Source organism: Mytilus californianus, unplaced genomic scaffold, assembly GCF_021869535.1.
Source record: "Mytilus californianus isolate M0D057914Y unplaced genomic scaffold, xbMytCali1.0.p SCAF_1, whole genome shotgun sequence".
NCBI classification, from domain to species: Eukaryota; Metazoa; Mollusca; class Bivalvia; order Mytilida; family Mytilidae; genus Mytilus; species Mytilus californianus.
Genome location: NW_026262581.1, coordinates 52,835,554 through 52,855,987, shown reverse-complemented (window position 1 = coordinate 52,855,987; position 20,434 = coordinate 52,835,554). Strand labels below are relative to the sequence as shown.

At 33.3% G+C, this 20,434-nt stretch overlaps 1 protein-coding gene across 1 annotated transcript; it reads left to right on the top strand.

The window, feature by feature from the left end:
• The first annotated feature begins 767 nt into the window (after nt 1-767).
• Nucleotides 768-19,862, top strand: LOC127721192 (uncharacterized). The gene is made up of 2 exons (XM_052227878.1): nt 768-1,151; nt 12,918-19,862. The coding sequence occupies exons 1-2, from the start codon at nt 839-841 to the stop codon at nt 15,032-15,034; spliced, it is 2,430 nt and encodes an 809-aa protein (XP_052083838.1). The 5' UTR covers nt 768-838; the 3' UTR covers nt 15,035-19,862.
• Nucleotides 19,863-20,434: the final 572 nt, after the last annotated feature.

Genomic DNA, 20,434 nt, shown 5'->3' with positions numbered 1-20,434 from the left:
AATTACCGTCATTAGGAATCAAACGAAAATTAAAAGACTTTGCTTGTTTCATAGATTATATAGAACAACAAAACAGGACAACAAGATAATACCAACAACGAAAATTTAGAAACCTTCAAATATCAACCAACACAAGTACAGCTTCTTTCGTTGTACCATCAAAGACTGGAACAGCTTACCAACAAAATTGTTAGATATAAATGATGCTGAAGTATTTAAGAACATCCTCACATCCTATTTAGCAGAGTAGTCATGCCAGAAAAAGCATAATTTTAATATGCACATGTAAACATGTTTTTTTATGAGCACCATATCAAATGACTGATTTAGTACTAAAAATGAAACGATGTAGATGTAGATGTAGCCAGGTCGACAATGCAAGCGGAGTCGCCAACCACGATGTAACAGAAGCATCAGTTTAAATCCCACTGAGGGAGGGAGAAAAATTTGAGCATAATCAAGGTTTCAATCCTACTGTTCCTTGGTGGTGTTTACTAGTATATCACAATAATGGTATCTTCATAGGTAACTATTATGTAAATATAGATATAAGATTCCAGTCACACTGACTAACGATGTCAATACGGTAAAAATGACGATCCTATTCAATTTCGTATTTGATATATATAATATCTAATTATAGAAACAAATCATAGTTCCAAGAAATATACTTTTATGCAACAGGGATGGTTTAAACCACGATCATGACCTAGTTTAAAGTAATTACGTGAAAAATTGTATTGCTATTTAAAAAAATAGAGTAGAAATAAGGAAGCATTTTTACCTGAATGGTCACCGATATATTTTAAAGTCATATACGCCGCTCATAGTTTTGATAATGGATAATATAGAAAGGGCCGAGAATTTGCACGGCATTAAGAAAACAACATACTGGGAAATCTATGGAATCAAGCGTTTCCCTTACAAAGGAAAGCGGAAGTATTCCCCTTGTATTAATCAAACGTTTGATGGTAGCATAGTTTTGAAAAATGACGTGTTTGGACTTTCTATTCGACAGTTTGAACGAGAATTCAAAAACTGCCTTGAACGAAGAAGAAAAGATGAACAAACTATTATCAACATTCGATTTCCAGATAAAACAAGCAACGAGTATATGGAATATTTGGAAATCTTTAATATACAAAATCTCGGTAAGTTAAAAATAGGAATTGTCCAGTTAACCTTTTTTTTTAATTTAAAACTGTTATAATAAACCCTTTTTTATTCAAATGTATATCTTTCTTTGAAGGCTTCATAGAACGTTTTGTTTGATTATAGTGAACTTTTTTTCCTTTGCGAAAAAATTCGGACAAATTACCAATTGTATATGAGTTTCAGAACTTAAATACTTTTCGGGCTTATCAGATCCTTGTTCAGATGTGTTCTTTCTCATTAGATTACTAAAACTCTGTAGTTTTGCCTTGTATACTTGTTGTATCGTTGTTTTTGTGTTGTTTTAATGACGATAAAGGCATGCTACCAATTGCTGTGTAAGTATTTTTTTAAACATACATTTTACTGTTTGTCGTATAGGATATAGGATGGATGTTAATTGTTTGTTGTATTAAACTAAAATGTTAAGTAAATGTGTTTAAATGAAACAGAAATGTGTACTTTGAACGTGAACCTTAACTACATTTTCTGATTAATACTTTATTATCTAGAGATGGTAGGAAAATCTTACTGTTTCGAATAATTCAACATTTCATAAACAGTAAATTTACAGAAAATGAACATATGAAGATATTTCTCATGTCAACACTAAATTGCTGTCTACGAGGCTGGTGATAACCCAGTTGACGAAACGTCCACCAGTAGTGGCATCCATCCAGTCGTTGTAAAATCTCATAAAAGATATCAGACCTATAATTTGTTATCTATACGTGCGTTTCATCTACATAAAATTAACCAGTGGCGCTCGAATAATTCAATTAAAAGACCAAAGTTGTGCCGAATACACAAACGTGTTCATGTGTCATGCTTAAATTTACAGAAAAAATCTTCATTAGGCAGTATCATGATCATAATGATAATGCTGCCGTAGTATTATCGCTTGTATTATCATGTAAATGCCTGCTCAGACTGTAAGAGTTACATCCCATCTGCATATAAATTATCAAATAAAATATTTACTCCATTGTATTTAGATATTGATAGCGAATCACTATTTCTTTGGTTGTGAGTATAGCACATGACATTGAACAAAACTTCATATTCCCCTCTGAGTATCACATTCCCTTCTTAACATCGGGACTACCTCGATCATGCGACGTTATGCGCGGTTAATGTACATAACGTTTTGAACATTTTTGAATAGCGACAGTATATTCAGTATCGTATTCTAAATTATTTCAGACGAAAAAACCAAAGAGAAAAGAACCAAGAATAAATAAATAACTTTTAATCGGTGCTGTTTATGCCGTGTATAGTTATAAAAGCAAGCGTATAAAAAAAATTGTATTTTAGTTATTATTTTATGTTCAGGAAGTAAAAAAGTATAGTCAGTGGAATAAAACATTCCTTTCCCTTGGCCTATGGGGATATGAAGGTTTGTTCATAATCGAAATGTTACAATTCCCTCGGGCGATGCCCTCTGCAAATATGAAATTTTCTGGGTGAAAAAATCTTCATATCATCCTCACACAAGAGAAGTAAATGTATATAGGAGTCAATTATCACAAAGACTGTCCTTAAAACAGTAGTACCGACTTCAACATTGATAATGCGAGCATTATTAAGGATTTTACCAATACTACTGTCCCTTAGTCAGTGCATATATACTATTTTGTTACGATAAATTCATCTTCACAACTATTGTGTTAATACAGATACAAGATGCTCAGACTGACGATCTCACATATTCAAAAAGATATGATACAAATGACGCAAGTTCGTATTTTAAATATACAAATTTTAAATATGTATACTGTATATAAACTATAAAAATGAAACTAACATTTGTTCCGAGAAATAAATCTGTACGCAGCTGGGATGGTTTAAATCACGATCATGACCTATTAAAAGTCATTAGGTGAAACGTTGTATTGACTTGTCACAAACTTACTGTTTAAAGTTGATTTGACAATAAACATTTAAATTTGAATTTGATATGAACTGATAAAGTAGAAATAGTAAAAAATAAGTACTTGTAAATCTATAGAATCAAATGGTTCACTTACAAAGGAAGGCGGAAGTATTAAGGTATTACACCATTGACAAAAAGGTCATTGCAGTTTATAGCATTAATGGAAAAACAAATTAAACCAGTTGTTAATTTGATATTGATAGCACAACTGAAGAGACTGTATCACCAGCAATTGAATTTAATGCCAAGTTATTTAATTCCTGCGTTTTTTTCTGATTTAGATAGTAAACTCTCACATTTTTCATATTCATACAGGCAAGATTTACAGAAACTTATATATGAATTAATTGATTTATGTCCGGACACACCCAGTAAGACTACTACTGCATATCATGATGTAGACGTAGGTGGTGCTGAAACGATAAAGCAACTTTCATATAGAGCCAATCTCTAAAATCACAATATCTTTTAAATAGAGCACAATACCGTAATAGTGAATTTTTAGTTTCAAAACCTGATAAGTCTTACTGATTTGTTATAAATTTTAGAAACATTAATAATTTGACAAATTCAGATTCTTATCCCATCCCTAGGATTGATGATGCGTAGAAAAAAGTAAAATAACAAAAATTCCGAACTCCAAGGAAAATTCAAAACAGAAAGTCCCTTATCAAATGGCAAAATCAAAAGATCAAACACATCAAACGAATGGAAAACAACTGTCATATTCCTGACTTGGTATTGGCATTTCCTTATGTAGAAAATGGTGGATTAAACCTGGTTTTATAGCTAGCTAAACGTAGAGAAGTAGAGAAAAGTAAAGAAGGCAACATTTGTAAGTAAATCTGACCTATTTGAAAGGTTTTTGTACTGAATTTAAGTAATGGCAATGCGATTAAAATTCAGCTGCCACATAAAAAAAATATGTCAACAAAATTCTGAAATGTTTAAATGGTTGATTAGGCTACTTTGGTGATATGCTTATTTACAGCGATACTTTGGAACGACATTTGAATGAAATACAAAAATTGTTTATAGATTTAACAGTTAATCTATTGAATTTATAGAAATATGAATTAGGCCAAGCAATTCAAAAACTTTTTAGGCCATGTCATTGGCGAAGGTCAAATAAATCCGCTCATGTCAAATGTAAAAGCAATTGCTGATTATAAATATCCACGAAACAAGAAGGAACGTATGAAATTTATGGGAGCGGATGAATATCGCAGAAATATTTTGTGCAGATATTTCGAAACCTATATCTAAACTACTTGGTAAAAATGGGAAATTTACATTGACTGATCAGTGTGAAAGTGCATTTAAGAAATTTATGCTATTTTAATGTTTTCATTTGTTTTGTTGCATCTGACTGTAATACACAGTTTAAACTTAAAATTGATGCAAGCGGTGTTGCCATTGGCTCAGTACTCTTACAAAATGACGAGGATGCTTTGAACAGCATGTTTGTTATTTATATTTAGGGAGTTGATAAGCATCAGAGAAATCAGTCTATCGTTTAGAAACAAAGTTTAGCATTTTAACCGTTTTTGCAACATTTTAACTTGAAACACATTCCAGGCAAATATAATGTTATTGCTGATGCTCATTTAGGATTTTACTAACAGACTATTGTTGTTTTAAAAAAGTTTTCATTGTATTCAAACCTTTTCTTTCAAGAAGGAATGTGTTATAAACTTGATTATGTATAACGATATGAATTATATATTAAATATTTGAGTGATATATATTAACAGTTAATTTCACGCTTCACTGATTTTCGTTTATGTGACAAAAGTCACTTTTTGTCACACTTGACTAAATTGTGTAGAAATTTTTTATGATGGAACAATGAAAAACAGCAGAATAACTTGAAATATCTTATTTACATCATATAATTTTCATGATTATCTAAATTTCGAGTTCTTAAATTTTCTGTTTTGGTCAAACAGAGATCCAGACGACAGTAACCATCCTACTATTAAGGATGTACACCTCTGAGGAGCCAAACAATTCTAGAATTAGACTTTTTTTCTTAACCTGATTTTTCGGTTTATATATGACTGTAATAAAGTAATTGATGAAGAAAAACATATGGCGGTGCACCTCTTTTTTTGCTACGGCCATTTGAAAGTACCCAATTTTTAATGATTTTCCCATTTTTCATCATTTTTTACCCATTTTTGGGCTAATCATGAAAACAATCATAGTTTCACAATTAAACTTTTTTTCATACTTTAACTAAATATGAAGTGGAACAACCTGAATAAATTTAACTTAAAAAAAACTATAGGTTGGTGTTAATATTAGAAAGTTTTATAAAATTTTGTTGTTTTTTCGTGTCAAATTGACCATTCTGTCAATTTTGTCAATAATTTGGGATTTTTCTCTTTTTTTAGAACAAAAAGCATATTATTTCAACTTCTTTCTTATCTAAGAATTTTGAAAAGAAAAAAAAATATATGGGATGTACATATTGTTATGGTTGAGGGGTTAGCTGTAGGTTTGTACATTCAACTTTTTCGGGCTACTCAGTAAACACTCTCTTCTACTTTCACGTTCGTCGTTTACTGTTAGCTAACGCGTATTTAAAGACATTTGATGAACATTACATATACTATTATTATTATTGTATGTAAATATTGTTAGTAAGGTCTCTCTTCACTGTTTGACCAGGGAGGGTCCCCTGACTGAACGACGGTTCCCAACTTCTGTTTACCCTTAATTCACACGTTCCCGCTTTATTACCTTTCTATTTTATTTGCGTAAGGCCTGAATATTGTAACCGGGAACATAAATGCTAAGAATAAGCTAAGTTAAGTCCCGTTTGTCCATTTTCCGACTTGACAGAATGTCAACATTCGCAATCGCCGCCAATCTGCGTACTGACGTTGTTTATCATCTTAATAACGTGTTATAGTATTCTTTTACTTGTCTTTATTAATATTATTTTACTGTTAAGTCTGTTTTTTGAGATATCCATTTGACGTGACTCTGTACTTATGTATCCCGTCATACTTGAACCACAAAATTATTTTATTTATTAATATTACTTTTACTGTTAAGTCTGTTTTTTGTGATATCCATTTTACGTGACTCTGTACTTATGTATCCCGTCATACTTTGAACGACCAAATTATTTTATGTCTACCTGTGCGAATTTCAAACGCGCGATTTTACGCCAGTACTTAAAACCTTCCATCCTTTATGGGTGGTTTTACATAGATAAATAAAATCGTATAATAAAAAAGCAAAATGAGGATGTTAAATTTGATGTATGCCTTTTTGTGCTTCTTCGTTACATTTGTTTGTTTTTATAGTTATTAAGATGATAACACCATGTTGACTGCTGTACCCCTATTTTTGACATTTTTACCTATTGTGTATGTTTGTTTTGTTCACGCATCGTTGTCAATATAATGGAATTTGATGCGACTGTCATACAAGTGAGAGGTTTAGCTAGCTATAAAACCAGGTTCAATCCACCATTTTCTACATAAGAAAATGCCTGTACCAAGTCAGGAATATGACAAGTTGTTATCCATTCGTTTGGTGTGTTTGAGCTTTTGATTTTGCCATTTGATAAGGGACTTTCCTTTTTGAATTTTCCTCGGAGTTCAGTATTTTTGTGATTTTACTTTTTGCATCAGTAGGTTTATTGACGTCAGTGACCTAATGACCTGAGATCAGCATCCAATCAGCACTTCGTTATTTGCCCACATTCACCATAGGGGCACGAGACTTTGGTGGGACAGATGTATAAAAACAAGTGCACACCAGTCTTCAAAGAGACTGCGGCCCGCTACCAGGGCGTTCACTCCTGCTACCAAGGAAATTACAAGAGCAAACCAAATAAGCTGCAGTCGATGCAACCCGTAAAATACACGTACCTTTGATATTTTATGCATCTCCGTTGTTTAAATGGACCAAACCATGATTGGCCTAGATGTTTTACTACGCTTACTACGATTTTGACATACGATTAACGCACCAAAATGGGGGGTCTCTGAGTATTTTAATAGTATAACTAAAGTGCTCTGGTGGGTTTTATGTGATTTATACTTTGTAGGATATAAGATGTTTTGTATATAATAAATTGTAAAGCTTAAATAAATCTTGTTATCTGTTGTAGGGGAACCCGGGGTAACTCGCCACCATAAGAACTATTCAAGCTACTGTATCGTCCCCTCGCAACTTTCGTGAAACGTTTTCATGTGATACTAAGTGTATACAGTGTTCTCCAAATACCAATAACAATTGTATGTTTATATTCAATAATATGAGCATGAACTTGTATGACTTTTCACATCTTATGTGGTGAGTTACCCCATGGATTTGGGGTAACTCGCCACCATATTTCGTATTGTTACGTTAGCCTGTTGGCCTTGAGTGACAGTTATTTCAAAGCATATTTAAACAAAAAATATCACAGATATCCAAAGTTCACTGTTAAAAAAAGTAAATTGAATAGGTGGAGGGTTGGCCTTCAAACTACTTTAGCCCCGCCACATTCTGTATGTGTCTATCCCAAGTCAGGAGCATTTATACAGTGGTTGTCGTGTGTTACATATTTTTTTTGTTCATTATTTTGTACATAAATCAGGCCGTTAGTTTTCTCGTTTGAATTGTTTTACATTTGTCATTTCGGGGCCTTTTATACCTGACAATGCGTTATGGGGTTGGCTAATTGTTGATGGCCGTACGGTGACCTAAAATTGCTAATTTGTAGGTCATTTGGTCTCTTGTGGAGAGTTGTCTCATAGGCAATCATGCCACATCTTCTTTTTAAAAATAATTGAAGGATATTTATAGGTTTATTGTAAATGAAATTCTTCTCAATATGTCATTGAAATTTGTATTGTTAAACTACACTCAATCAAACAGAGCCATGGTATTTTATCATGAAAAACGATTGTTACTCTCGTTTGGTACAGTTTGGTTCAGTGTTTTCTACACTTGAATTGTCTCAAATTATTTCCAAATTTTCCTGTACAGGATTCATGGTACCAGTCTTGACTTTTTGTGCATTTAATCCAGTCCTCATCGTCACTGTAGTCGTCAAAATAGTAACCGTTGCAAAATGCACAATATAAGCTACTATCTTTTTCGTTTTCTTTGTCATCTGCGCTTTCTTTTTCAAGAGGTGCTTTTTAAGATTTTGCACTAGTTGTCTTCTTCGTTGTTTGTTCAGAACATTTTGGCTTTGTTAGCAAATTAATTAGTTTTTCTTTTCTCTTCTCATCTCGATTGCGTCTTTTTTCTTCCTTTTCCGTTTCCTTCTGTTCCTTCATTTTTATTTTCTCTTTCATTTCGATGAGGTAGTTCGTGTCAGTTAACGGCCTTAGCTTGCTGTTGTTATTCTTTTAGTTTTTTCTTTGGTTGATTTTTCTTCACTTCCGGAATTACTAAAATTTCATCAAAATTCTCCCGTTCAGAGTTAGTATACGTAACTATATTTACTGTCATTTCTGGTTGGTTTCTAATAGCGTTGATCACTGGATATGCTGGACGATCGGGTACTGCATGAACATCAGCGACAACAGCGATGGTGTTTATCTGTGTTTCTGCAAATTCATTTGGGGTAGATTGTGGCGTTTCAACCTGGCATGGGTGTACTATGGTCTGTATTTTCACTTACTGGTATGTCCTCCGTTTGTGGTGACGTAGTATCTAGTACAGATGTTTGAGACGGTCCATACGCTTCTGCTGGTATGACTCTTTGATTAAAGGGATAAATTCCAATAGAACGAAAACCGCTAAAAATGTTAACCATATTCATTGAAGATTGAAATGCGGTATTAAATAGTCCACAAAAGTCATACCTTGTTACTTGTCTACTTGGATGGTCTCTCATAAATTTCTGACATTGTTTGTTGCAACTTGTCTTCATTGGTTCGAAAATAAGGCTGTAGCCAGTGTGTTATATGTGGGGGGAGACAAAACATTTCAATCTGGTTCTGTTTTGCTTTCTCTAAAGTATCAAAATTCAGGTGTGATGAATGACCATCAAGTATCAAAAGAACGGGTCTGGCTGGTGGCAATTTTTTCCAGAAGATGTTGGTGAACCACTTGTCAAATAGATCACTGTCTATAATTGAGGATTTGCTACATCTTAATTCTGAGCCAGGTGGTGTGTTTACTTTCAGAGCTTCACTTACCCGCTGCCCTTTAAAGATTATCATAGGCGGTAAAACCCGTGCCTCAGCACTGACACAACAGAGTACTGTTACATTTTCACCCCTTTCTCCGCTTGTTTTTGCATATACCCCTCTTTTCCCTCTTTTCCCGACAATCTTTTCTGGGTTGTGTACGGTGCTTATTCCCGATTCATCTGCATTAAATAGTTGTTGTGGTTTGTCTTTAACACCTAAAGATTCCATAACGGATCCTAGTTTTTCCAAATAAGTAGCAACAACGGATGGGTTTAGCAGAGATGATCTCGCCGCACTCAATCCTTCTGGCTTCCTAACTGACAAAATTGGATGTCTTCAGAGAAGCCTATCCACCAATCATATCCAGGGGACTTCTTCTCTTCACTGAAGCCATTTATCCATAGTTTTTGTGCCATCTGGTATGCTAGTTTCCTAATGTCAATCACTCTCAGCCCAAAACCCCGTTCTTCCATTTTCAAGATATAGCCGACTAAAATATTTTCTTGGGTTCTGTTCAAGGTTGGTGGTTTTGTTGGAGGTGCTGTAATGTCTTCCATATTGAGTCTCCCTCTAAGCGTCGACCTTGGAACATTATATAAAACCGATGCCTTCTTTTTTGCCATGCCTCCTCTTACTGCCAAAATTGTATTTTCCATGGGTGCCATGCTTCATTGTCCCTGTTTTGATGTCACGCCTTTCTTTTTCCTTGCCATATGTATTTTCTGAAAAAACAGAATAGATCAATTTATATACTACATGTAGTAAAAAGTTATTTAATATCTATTGTATATTTTAACATCATTTACATATAAAAGGTATCACTGTTCTTTTATCCTTAAGGCTCATTTTTTAAAAGGACCAATAGGCCTTCTGATAGTCTATAATACAATCTGTTTTAATGTATGCACATAAATAGTTTTCACCATGATAAAGAGATGATAACAGTTTTTTTTTTTTTTTTTTATCAAATCCAGTTATTTAATTTTGAAAATTTGGAAACGAGCATTGGCGAGATTCTAGATTATCTAAATTAACTAAATTTCGTAATGACAAACGTGAATACAGAGGTAATACTTTTCAACATACATGTATGTAACTTGTTGAATAACTTTGAGATGACGACACATGCGTCGAGTTCAAGAATTTACAGGTTCTCAAGCTGTGGCAACATTATGAGAAATATTTAATTCTTCATCTTTTTTACTTACAAGCTATGTCGTTAATATTCCGAAGTTTGTCAGCCAGGTAGTAAAATGATGCAATAATGTCTGTTTTCATGTGCAAATCAACCCGATAAAAAGATGGTTATAATAATTAATTATATTGAAGAATACCTAAGGAATTTCCAATTACTTGAATTAGTCATTAGTTTTGAAAACCATGTAAATATCGGTACAACTGTGTATAAATATACTGTCTGTTCAATTTTGTTTTTTGTTGATTTTTTATTGTTTTTTTTTCTTGGAAAATTATTGTCAAAAGCAGGGGGCTTTGTTGTGACACCCCTGTGTGTTTATGTTGTTAATTGCCACATTTATCTACAGGTTCTCCGTAAAAAAAACCAATAAAAAACAGACAAGCTTAGGCCGTCAGTAGATCTACACGTACTTGCCGACATATTCTGAATGTAAAATATGTGTTAACACATCTTATTATGAAATAAAGAATAATGAAATCAAAGACATATACTTTTATCAGTCATTTTGGCATTCACTTTGTTGTCAACTAGTTGATTACACACACGAATATTGCTGTGGCGACTAACCCAATCCACATGGGGTAACTCGCCACCTTTTGTATTTGCACGTTTTCTGTATTCACCGATATGAAATGGCACACCTGGGGTTTAAAATCATATAATGTAGATGTCGAAGACTTCGCTTGTCATTGATTTGATCACATAGAAGTTATTTTACGTTTTTTCGCAAGTAAAACATTTGGTTCTCATTGAAGTAATTAATTTCCATTACACCATGACGTCACAAGTCACAAAAATGGCGGAGCTTTCAGCAAATCATGACCACGGTTGCATGAAGTTTTCTACATTATCTCACCACACATCACTAGAATGTTGCATATTTAAATAAATACAAACCATATCATTATATTTATGCCATTTTGTTTGTGTTTAATTATAAATTTTGTTAAAAAATATGATATTGGTGCCATCCCCCTTTTTTTTGCGGGAATATCTGAGACTGTGATCCATAAGCACGTGAAATTAGATTAAAAATTGTAAGATTTTATTTTCATAGCTTGCCATTAATCTTATTTTTGACATGTGCTTACACTGTTTTTGTGTTTTAGCACAATTTTCCAAAACTTGGAGTATTTAACTTTCAGTAATCAATCCGGAACTACGCCGTTTCAACATTCAAGGGAGTAAATATGCGGTTTCAAAATATGCTGAAATGTGGCGCATTTTCTGTCTTATACTATTTTTCCAAAGAATAAAATGCACTTACCCGTGAAAGTTTCTACTTCCAATATCTTGACTCAAATGAGCTTGATGACGACAGAGACGCGATGACGTAAATGACGGATGTTGTAACGTTCAGACGTAATCAACTTTATACAAAGAGAGACAACTCAAATATAAATAAATGACAGAGATGTAAAAGGTGGCGAGTTACCCTTTATGGCGACTTACCCCACTTTCCTCTACATGTAATAAGTAAGTCAATGTTAATGAGTTTCTGAGCTGCAATATTTAAACCAGTGCCTTAACTGTTTTTCCTGCTACTCTACCATTGCCTTGACCATTTAGCCAGCTACGCTACCAGTATCATTTAGTTTGTAACTTGATACCAGGGTTGACTTATTAAAACAACCAATGACATAGCCACCAGTGTGTTAACCTGCATAAATACTTTTTTACTTATGGGATACACCCACCCGTCCCGTAACAATATTTTTAGTAAAATCATTTCTTTGTATCCCTTACCCATTTTCTCAACATTTTGGCTGATGACACTGACCAGATTGCATGGTTATAAAATTTGAAAATTTTATTACCCAAAAACTACTTATTTTAAGTACACAATTTTTTCACAGAGTTTAGTTTGATTATAATATTTTCGAATTCATTGATATTTTCCACTTGTATCACATGTTTTGGAAATTATTCCCGAACGAGATTTCAACGAAACTGAAACATCAGAAGAATACATCCTTATAGTATTCTGTGATATTACATTGAGGATTATATATTTTTTAAAAGGGGATTTATTGTTGTCGCAAAATATTACTAGCTGTGGAAATTTTATCTGTGTGATATTATAATTATTACTGGAATTAACATTATATCGGTGTATAGCCTGCTGGAGAACTGCAATAAGTATCGAATATACCACACTATGAACTTTGGAATTAACATTCATTGGCCGCTTGGATCATTAACTTGAAAATAATCCGGAAGTGTCTGGAATCAACAAACTAATATATTGAATTTTAAATATTTGTTACTAGTATAATATCTGACTGTAAGTTAATATTTTGTATATATACTAAATAAAATTCATTTGTTAAAATTGTTTATTTCGCTCTTTTCCTATTGTAGTACCACCAGATATTAAGACATCCGGTTTTACTGTCATAAATTTTAGCAATAATAAACACTCAGTTGCCTAATAGATAAAGTTAGAGTTCGTTTTGTTAATTTATTCTATTTTGAACTTTTACAGAAGACCAATCTCATACTGCAGTTTATCAAAGCATTCTTCCACGGTTGATGAATATAGTAGGTAGTGAAAAGGACATCAGAGAACGCCAACGACTGTTTCTTCAGCATGATTTAATGATAAACCACGGTGTCGACAGTTCTGCATATATCTCAAGTGGAAGTTTAGCGGAAGGGATAGATTTACCGGGAAGTGATATAGATATAATGATAGTAATGAAAGAATTTCAAATTATCAAAGATAAGCAGCATATAAATCTTCTAACAGAAATCGCTACTTTACTTATGGAAGTTGATGCACAACATCCTGGTTTTTCCAAACTTAAATTGGTGAATGATGGCGGTTGTACAAATGTTTTCCTCAAGAAATGCTTAACATATACTATCCATGGGACCTATTGGTCGAGTACGATGTTGATGTCTGCTTTGACCCAAAAGAATCCTTTTCTGAATTTACACATTCATGGCCCGTGTCTCTCTGATGAGCAGGAAAATCAAGATTTAGCATTCTGCTTACGATCACATCATTGGCCATGTAATGCCGAAGCATGGATTTATAGACATAGATCTGTATCATGGCCTTCCAGTTCATTAATTGAGAAAATTGTCAGCTCTGGCTGTATGTTAGTGCCAATTGGGCCAAAAAATGAAGACAAAAATGAAAACAAAAATGAATTACTATGGAGAGTATCATTTTCTGTTGCAGAAAAGCTTTTGTGTCATTCGTTTAACTACACACAGTTTTTGTGTTACTCTCTTTTGAAATTGGTACTTAAACATTTCATAAATATTTACGACGAGGCCAAAGATTTATTATGTTCTTATTTCTTGAAAACCGCTTTATTTTGGCTTTCGGAGGAAATACCAATGATTCAGTTTCGTTTATCCAACTTCATAAATTGTTTTTTCCTTTGTTTAGATAAACTAGTTTCGTGGATAAAGCTGTGCTACTGTCCGAACTATTTTATTCCCGAACACAACATGTTCATCGGAAAAATTGATCATTCTAATAATTATATTTTGCTCAATATCTTACACAAAATTAAACGCAACACTCTCAGTTTTATTTTCTATCGATATTTGTGGAAAACATTGTCGGCTTCAAGTGTAATGACGGAGTCTTCTGTGAAATTGGATTTCTTGAGTTTCAGACTATTTAGTGAAAGCTGTACATCAAATGTAGATCAAGGCTACAAAACATTACAATTTATAGAAAATTTAGCTATATCAGAGCGATCAAAGCTTTCATTGGGCATGTATGAATATATTAAAGCAGAAATTCATCAGATACTTGCACAAATGGTCCCTTTGCCTTGTCATTCAAAAAAAGACGATGTCTCACGTAAGAGTATTCAAAAACATTTACAGGAAGGTACAAAGACAGATTCAGTGTCGGGATGGGTACTGTATGCCTCATTTTATTATGTTTGCAAACAGTATAAAATAGCATTGCAGATAATTGACCACGTTATGTCACGTTGTACACCTGATGTGGTGGAACTAGGGATTGCTACTTATAACGAAAACCACACGAATGACTACCAACAAAAAACAAGCTGTAGCAATATGACTCTAAATGAAAAAATGAGAATGGCAATCATGAGACATATCAAATATGAAACGTGTTCATCATTGATTCCACAAGAATTTCAAAGTCTTGTTAAAAAAGAACAGATGATTGTTCCACCTCTTATAATGTCACATTGTCTACGTTTTCTTTCTTATTCTCATCTTAACGATGCAAAAAATGCACAAAATACACTTAAAAGTCTACAGCTTACAGTGAAAAATGTTCCAACAAATTGTCGCTCTGTTTCGTTATCAATACTTGGCATATGCAATGAGTTATTGGGCGATAAAAAAATTGCAGAAGATTGCTATGATGAAGCTTTGAGTGGTAATGACAGATGTAGAATTGCTTATCAAAAGAAGGTTGGAATGTCTCCAAATACTAAGGAATTTGTAATAGGAGGCCAATTCATGGAATCAGTGTATGATCCGAGAACAGGAAATACTCAAATATCGATACGTATCCCTATGAGTATGTTGGACGATCCTGGGAGTCCTGATGACAATGGTACGACTACTTATCTGCACATTATCCCATCATTATACCGATGATCTCGGTCAATAGCTACATTTTTTGGTTTGTGTGCGTCTGTGGACTGTAATTACTTTTGGCAGTTGTCCGTCCATGATATGAACGAATACACACAGGCTACTACAGTTCGTACAGTCAATAATAATTTCTTAGTAGTAGAAAACATGCAAAATAACAATCTTTGAAACTGTGCAAATTTAGACTATAGAATTTTACCGATGTTCAAATCAAATAAATCGATTAAGAAAACAAAATCTAGTTAACAATCAGAAACTGGGGGATTTCCATGTTCTCCATAAGCGACACCTGGTGGGTCGACAGGGTAAGCGACTCCTGCTATGCATCCATCACCCATCATGCGAATCCACACTCAGCTAAAATGTCACAATCGAAAATAGGACACAATCGGTAAAATTAAAGGTTAGTCAAATAGTATCTAGTATATAAGATCTAGACAAAAGCGAGACAGTAGTTAACTTATCATCAAATTTCGTAAATCGATTAAAAAGAGACAAATCAAGTTAACAAGCAACAACTGAGGAAATCGCATGGAATTTAAAAGAAACAAGACCGGGTGCGTCGACCGGGCAAGCGTCGTTTGCGATGCATGCATCACCAACCATGCGAAATCACACCGTCAAAATGTCACATTCGGGAATAGGACAAAATCGGTTAAATTACAGATCAGACAACTACATTTGTATACTGGTATCTAAAGATCTAAGACTGTGAAAACATGTCGCTAGTTAGTTGAGACTCCTACAAATCGTATCGGTCAACAAATTCGTGTAAGTCTGTACAATTTGAAAATGCACGAGCGTAACGTATTAACTGAGATGGGTCAATGTTCGCAATTGTTTCTCCATAGGCGGTAATGGTAACGTTTTCTTCTGTTGCTCAGTCCATATCGTTAACTTGGATATGTATAATGGCTCGTTTCGAAGCTGAGACATTTTCACATATGTGGTTAAATTTTCGGGGTACGAAGTGAGATTACTTTTTCCGTAAATTAGCAAACCCCGAAAATCCGTTCGTGATGCGGCTCTTTGTGGTAAAAAATCCCTTTTGAACACAATAAGTTCTTTGAAAATTTAATACTTTGAACACATTTAATAGCTCTATAGTTTTTACACATTTATTCTATGTTCCCCTACTTTCTAAATCAACACAAATGGTTAAGCTCAGTCACTTGTTTATCATAGAAACGTGTCAAATATCACTACACAGAGATTTTTTGTTTACACACAACTTTTTAGTTCCTCATTTTTAGGCGCATTGGGGATATTGACCCAGATATGTAAACACCAAACGATGGAACAGACGGTGTGTTACTGCTAAGAAATGGTTAGATAATTGGAAAGTTGATATCATCACATTTGTCATAGAGTCTAGTTTAAAGTCATCCATCTGTGTCAATATCAAAGAAAAGACAAAAAAATTAAGCAGACCTCCTACATTCGTAAGTATCCTTTATCTCAAGTCCATTGGGATATGCAAAAGAAGACTGCAAATCTTGTCGCTAGTGAGTTGAGACGCACACATATCGTGTCGGTCAATCAATCATGATGATGACAGTAAAACTTATGTTGTGTCGATTTTATTCGTTCTTTTTCATCCTTTTTTGGAGCAGTTTTTGTACGCCCATCAAAGACGGAACGTGTTAAGTCCCCGAGGGTATCATTAGCTAAGTAGTCAGTACTTCGGTACTAACATGATGTATAACAAACTATCTAAAATTGCCCGTTTATAAAATTTTAAATTATACAGAAACTAATGTTTCAACTCCCTCAGGCAAAGTTGGCCTTAGATGGATTTAGCTATTTTTTTTAGGTCCTATTTGGTTTATAGCTCTTCAACGTTTTCGGTCCTTATACATCCTTGGCTTTCAAATATTCCGCTTTGAGCGTTCCTGATGAAGGTAAATCAAGAAAAGCGCTTCGGATGCATGCAATTTATAACGTGTTGTTTTCATTTTTTTTTTAAAGGTATACCATAGTCCATATGTGAGTCCGTCCGTATGTCAACATGTCGTACAAAAATCAAAATAGCAAATTAACCCATTCTCATAAAATTTTATGATAACAGTAATATTGACGGATGAAAGCTAATTTTCACATATCGCATATTCTAACACTCGTTTGTTTTGATCAATTTGCCTAAGATTTAACACTATTGTTGGGATTATTAAAAGAAACACTCTTCGAATTTTGAGTATTTACTAGTTTGTATTTTTATAGTCACAACTGACTGTCAGATTAAAGTTAATTTTTCACATGTACAATAACTTGTATGCTTGGATAGATTTACTTGAAAATTCACACAGTTGTTGGTATTGGTAGAAGTAACGTACTTTTTTTTATTCTAAAATGTCCCTAATTGTTATTCCAACGTAATTGGACTTTAACCTTCAGGTTTGAGGTAATTGTTCACATGTATCGCAGTATAGTTCTAGTATGCTTACATCCACGTCTAGATCTTTGGTGTAAAATGATTATAGCTGTCACCGACTTCATTCAAAGTGGTGTTATATGTGAAAAAAAATATTTTAAAAAAGCGTTATAATGACCGTAACGTCATCGAATTGTGAACCATGAAACTTCGATTTGTGACTTTTTTCACTACCTAGGTAATTATTGGTTAATACACGAAAAACGAAGTCGGTGATCCTATGAATATTCAATTTTAATCAAACGGAAATGTATGTATCATCAACACGTATTTTTTTTAAGAAAAACCTATGGATGTGTAATTTAAGATTTGATGATTTAAAGATCAAATTTAAGAACATTTTTCGCTAATTTTATGTGCTTTTGTACAAATATGCACCTATTTTGAAGAGTTTAGTGAGTTATATTAAAAGTAAAAGTGATAAATGATTTTTTTTTCACAAAATCTGTGAGATAGTTGATTTACTATACCTTTACCTTAACAGTCATATTTAAGGCAATATTTATATGCCTTTGGATATTCTCGTGTAAATTTGTCTAATGGGTCATTTTACTAAATTCTGATTAAAAACCTTTTTAAAAATGTTCAATTTTATTCTTCCAAGACTTTCTACATGCAATAGTAGGGCGTATCTTGCGCTCGCTCCTGGTGCAACTGTTTATTCTACATAAATTGGACTTTGAATAACCAACATATTCAACTGAAGAACATATATGTTCACCGCGTTAAACTTCACGTGGTTTTACATGCATAATTTTGCATAATTTTGCTAAAATGTTTATTGTTTATATTTGTCATTAAATGCATTTTTTTCTCTCTTATGAAAACAATCTGTCCTTTGTTTTAGTACATATGTGGTTAAATTGACTTTTGTAAACTTAATAAAACCGATCATTTACCCATAAAAAAGTCAATGCATATAATTGTAGCATAAAAACTTGACTAGATTTATTATTTTGTTCAGCTTGTGTTTGTCTTTATTAATGTTTAAGATATTTAATAGTTTGAAGTAATTCCACTCATTTGACCATCGTATTCAGTCTATGGGGAAATTGACAGGCCTTTACAAAATAACATGCATGGTATATTTTTTTATGAAATTGATCATTTATAGCCTTCAAATAACGTCATATCTTTTATTGTCTGTTTGCATCCAATCCACTTTTTTTAAATGGATGAACGTGCTCCTTTGAAACGATTTTTACTTGTTTTTGTCCTTTTTTTTGTATAATCAGTTATTTTATTTTTGAATAAGTTTTGAATTTTCAAATATTTTGGCGTTGAGCATCACCGAAGAGACATTTATTGTCAAAATGCGCATCTGGTGCAGTAGAATTGATATCGTTAATGTAATCACAAGTATTGATATTTTTTATTGTTCGATTTTGCGTGTATAGAGTTTTGTCTTTTTGTTCAGCCAAACACGAATCTACGAAATGTAGTGTTTGAAAAATGTTAACTACAGCTTATGTATTTGGACGATATAGAATATCCTTGCAATTTATCTTGCCATTTGAGATCCATTCTGGTGTGCAGTCTGAAGGCTGTCGACGAAAAAGAAAACACATTCTATGCGCGTGACTTAATCTACATGAATATATAGTAAAAAAATTAAGGGTTAATAGAAAAAAAAATGATAACTAAACTTGTGCACAGTGTAATGCATTGAGCCAGGTAGACATTATTTTTCAGAATAGTAAAAAAACCAACTTCAAATTAGAAAACGAGAATGCGGACTTATGATGAAAATATGTAAGTTAAAACAATAAACAAACAAAAAAATATGTCTGACAACAATCAAAGACAACCACTAAAATAACAAGCGTCATAACTGGGGACAGGCACATAAAGAATGTGGCGTGGTTAAACAAGTTTGCAAGTGTTCAACAACCCCCTCCCTTTTTTTATATGGGACAGTAGTATAACAGCACATCCTAAGGAACAAACTATACACATGGAAAGGGATTGAATAATCACATCGAAACGAAGTACAAAACACAAATAGCAAAAAAAAAAGCCAAAAGGAAACGATCTTAGAGTACCCGTAGTTACTGAAAGCTAGTCAAAAGCCAATTAAAATATGTTTTCTCAAATTAAAATATCAATAGATACACACCCAAAAGGTTAAGTGTAAACACGTCATAAATAGAGTGAGGAAAAGACCTTAACCTTGTGTAATGGCAAAATATAAGTATCGACAGAATGTAACTCAATGTTAATACGAATAAAGACAATAGTCAATGATCTTATTATAGTGTTGAATTGATAACTTTTAAGAATAATTTTAATTAAGAGATCAATAAATGTTTATGTATTGTATTTAAATGTACGAGCTCTATAAACAACAACGCCGTAAACATAAATCTGGTATATCACGTTTGTAATAAAGTTTATAAAATATCTCTGTAGTATATTTTTTCTGCATTACAACAAAAGATGAGGAACTATATCTTCCGTCCCTCATCTAGAGGATGCATTAATTACATAAGTGTCCCATACTCATCAAAGATACCAGGTGTACAACTTGTTACGCCAGACGCTCATTTCGACTACACAAGACTCGTCAGTAGCGCTCGAATCAAAACAGTTGGAAGGCCAAATTAAATACAAAGTCGAAAACCATTGAAAACCAAAAATTCCGAAATTTTTTGTCGAATACGGGCATGGCCGTCTATACCTGGGTGTAGATAAATCTGGATGTTTCGAATAATTCAATAAATGTACTGAAATTGACTGTATCATTGATATTTCACGTCAACACAGTATTGCTGACTACTGAAAAAAGTTAGATCACAAAAATACTGAACTCCGAGGAAAATCCAAAATGGAAAGTCCCTAATCAAATGGCAAAATCAAAAGCACAAACACATCAAACGAATGGACAACAACTGTCATATACTTGACTTGGTATAGGCATTTTCTTATGTAGAAAATGGTGGATTGAACCTGGTTTTATAGCGCTAAACCTCTCA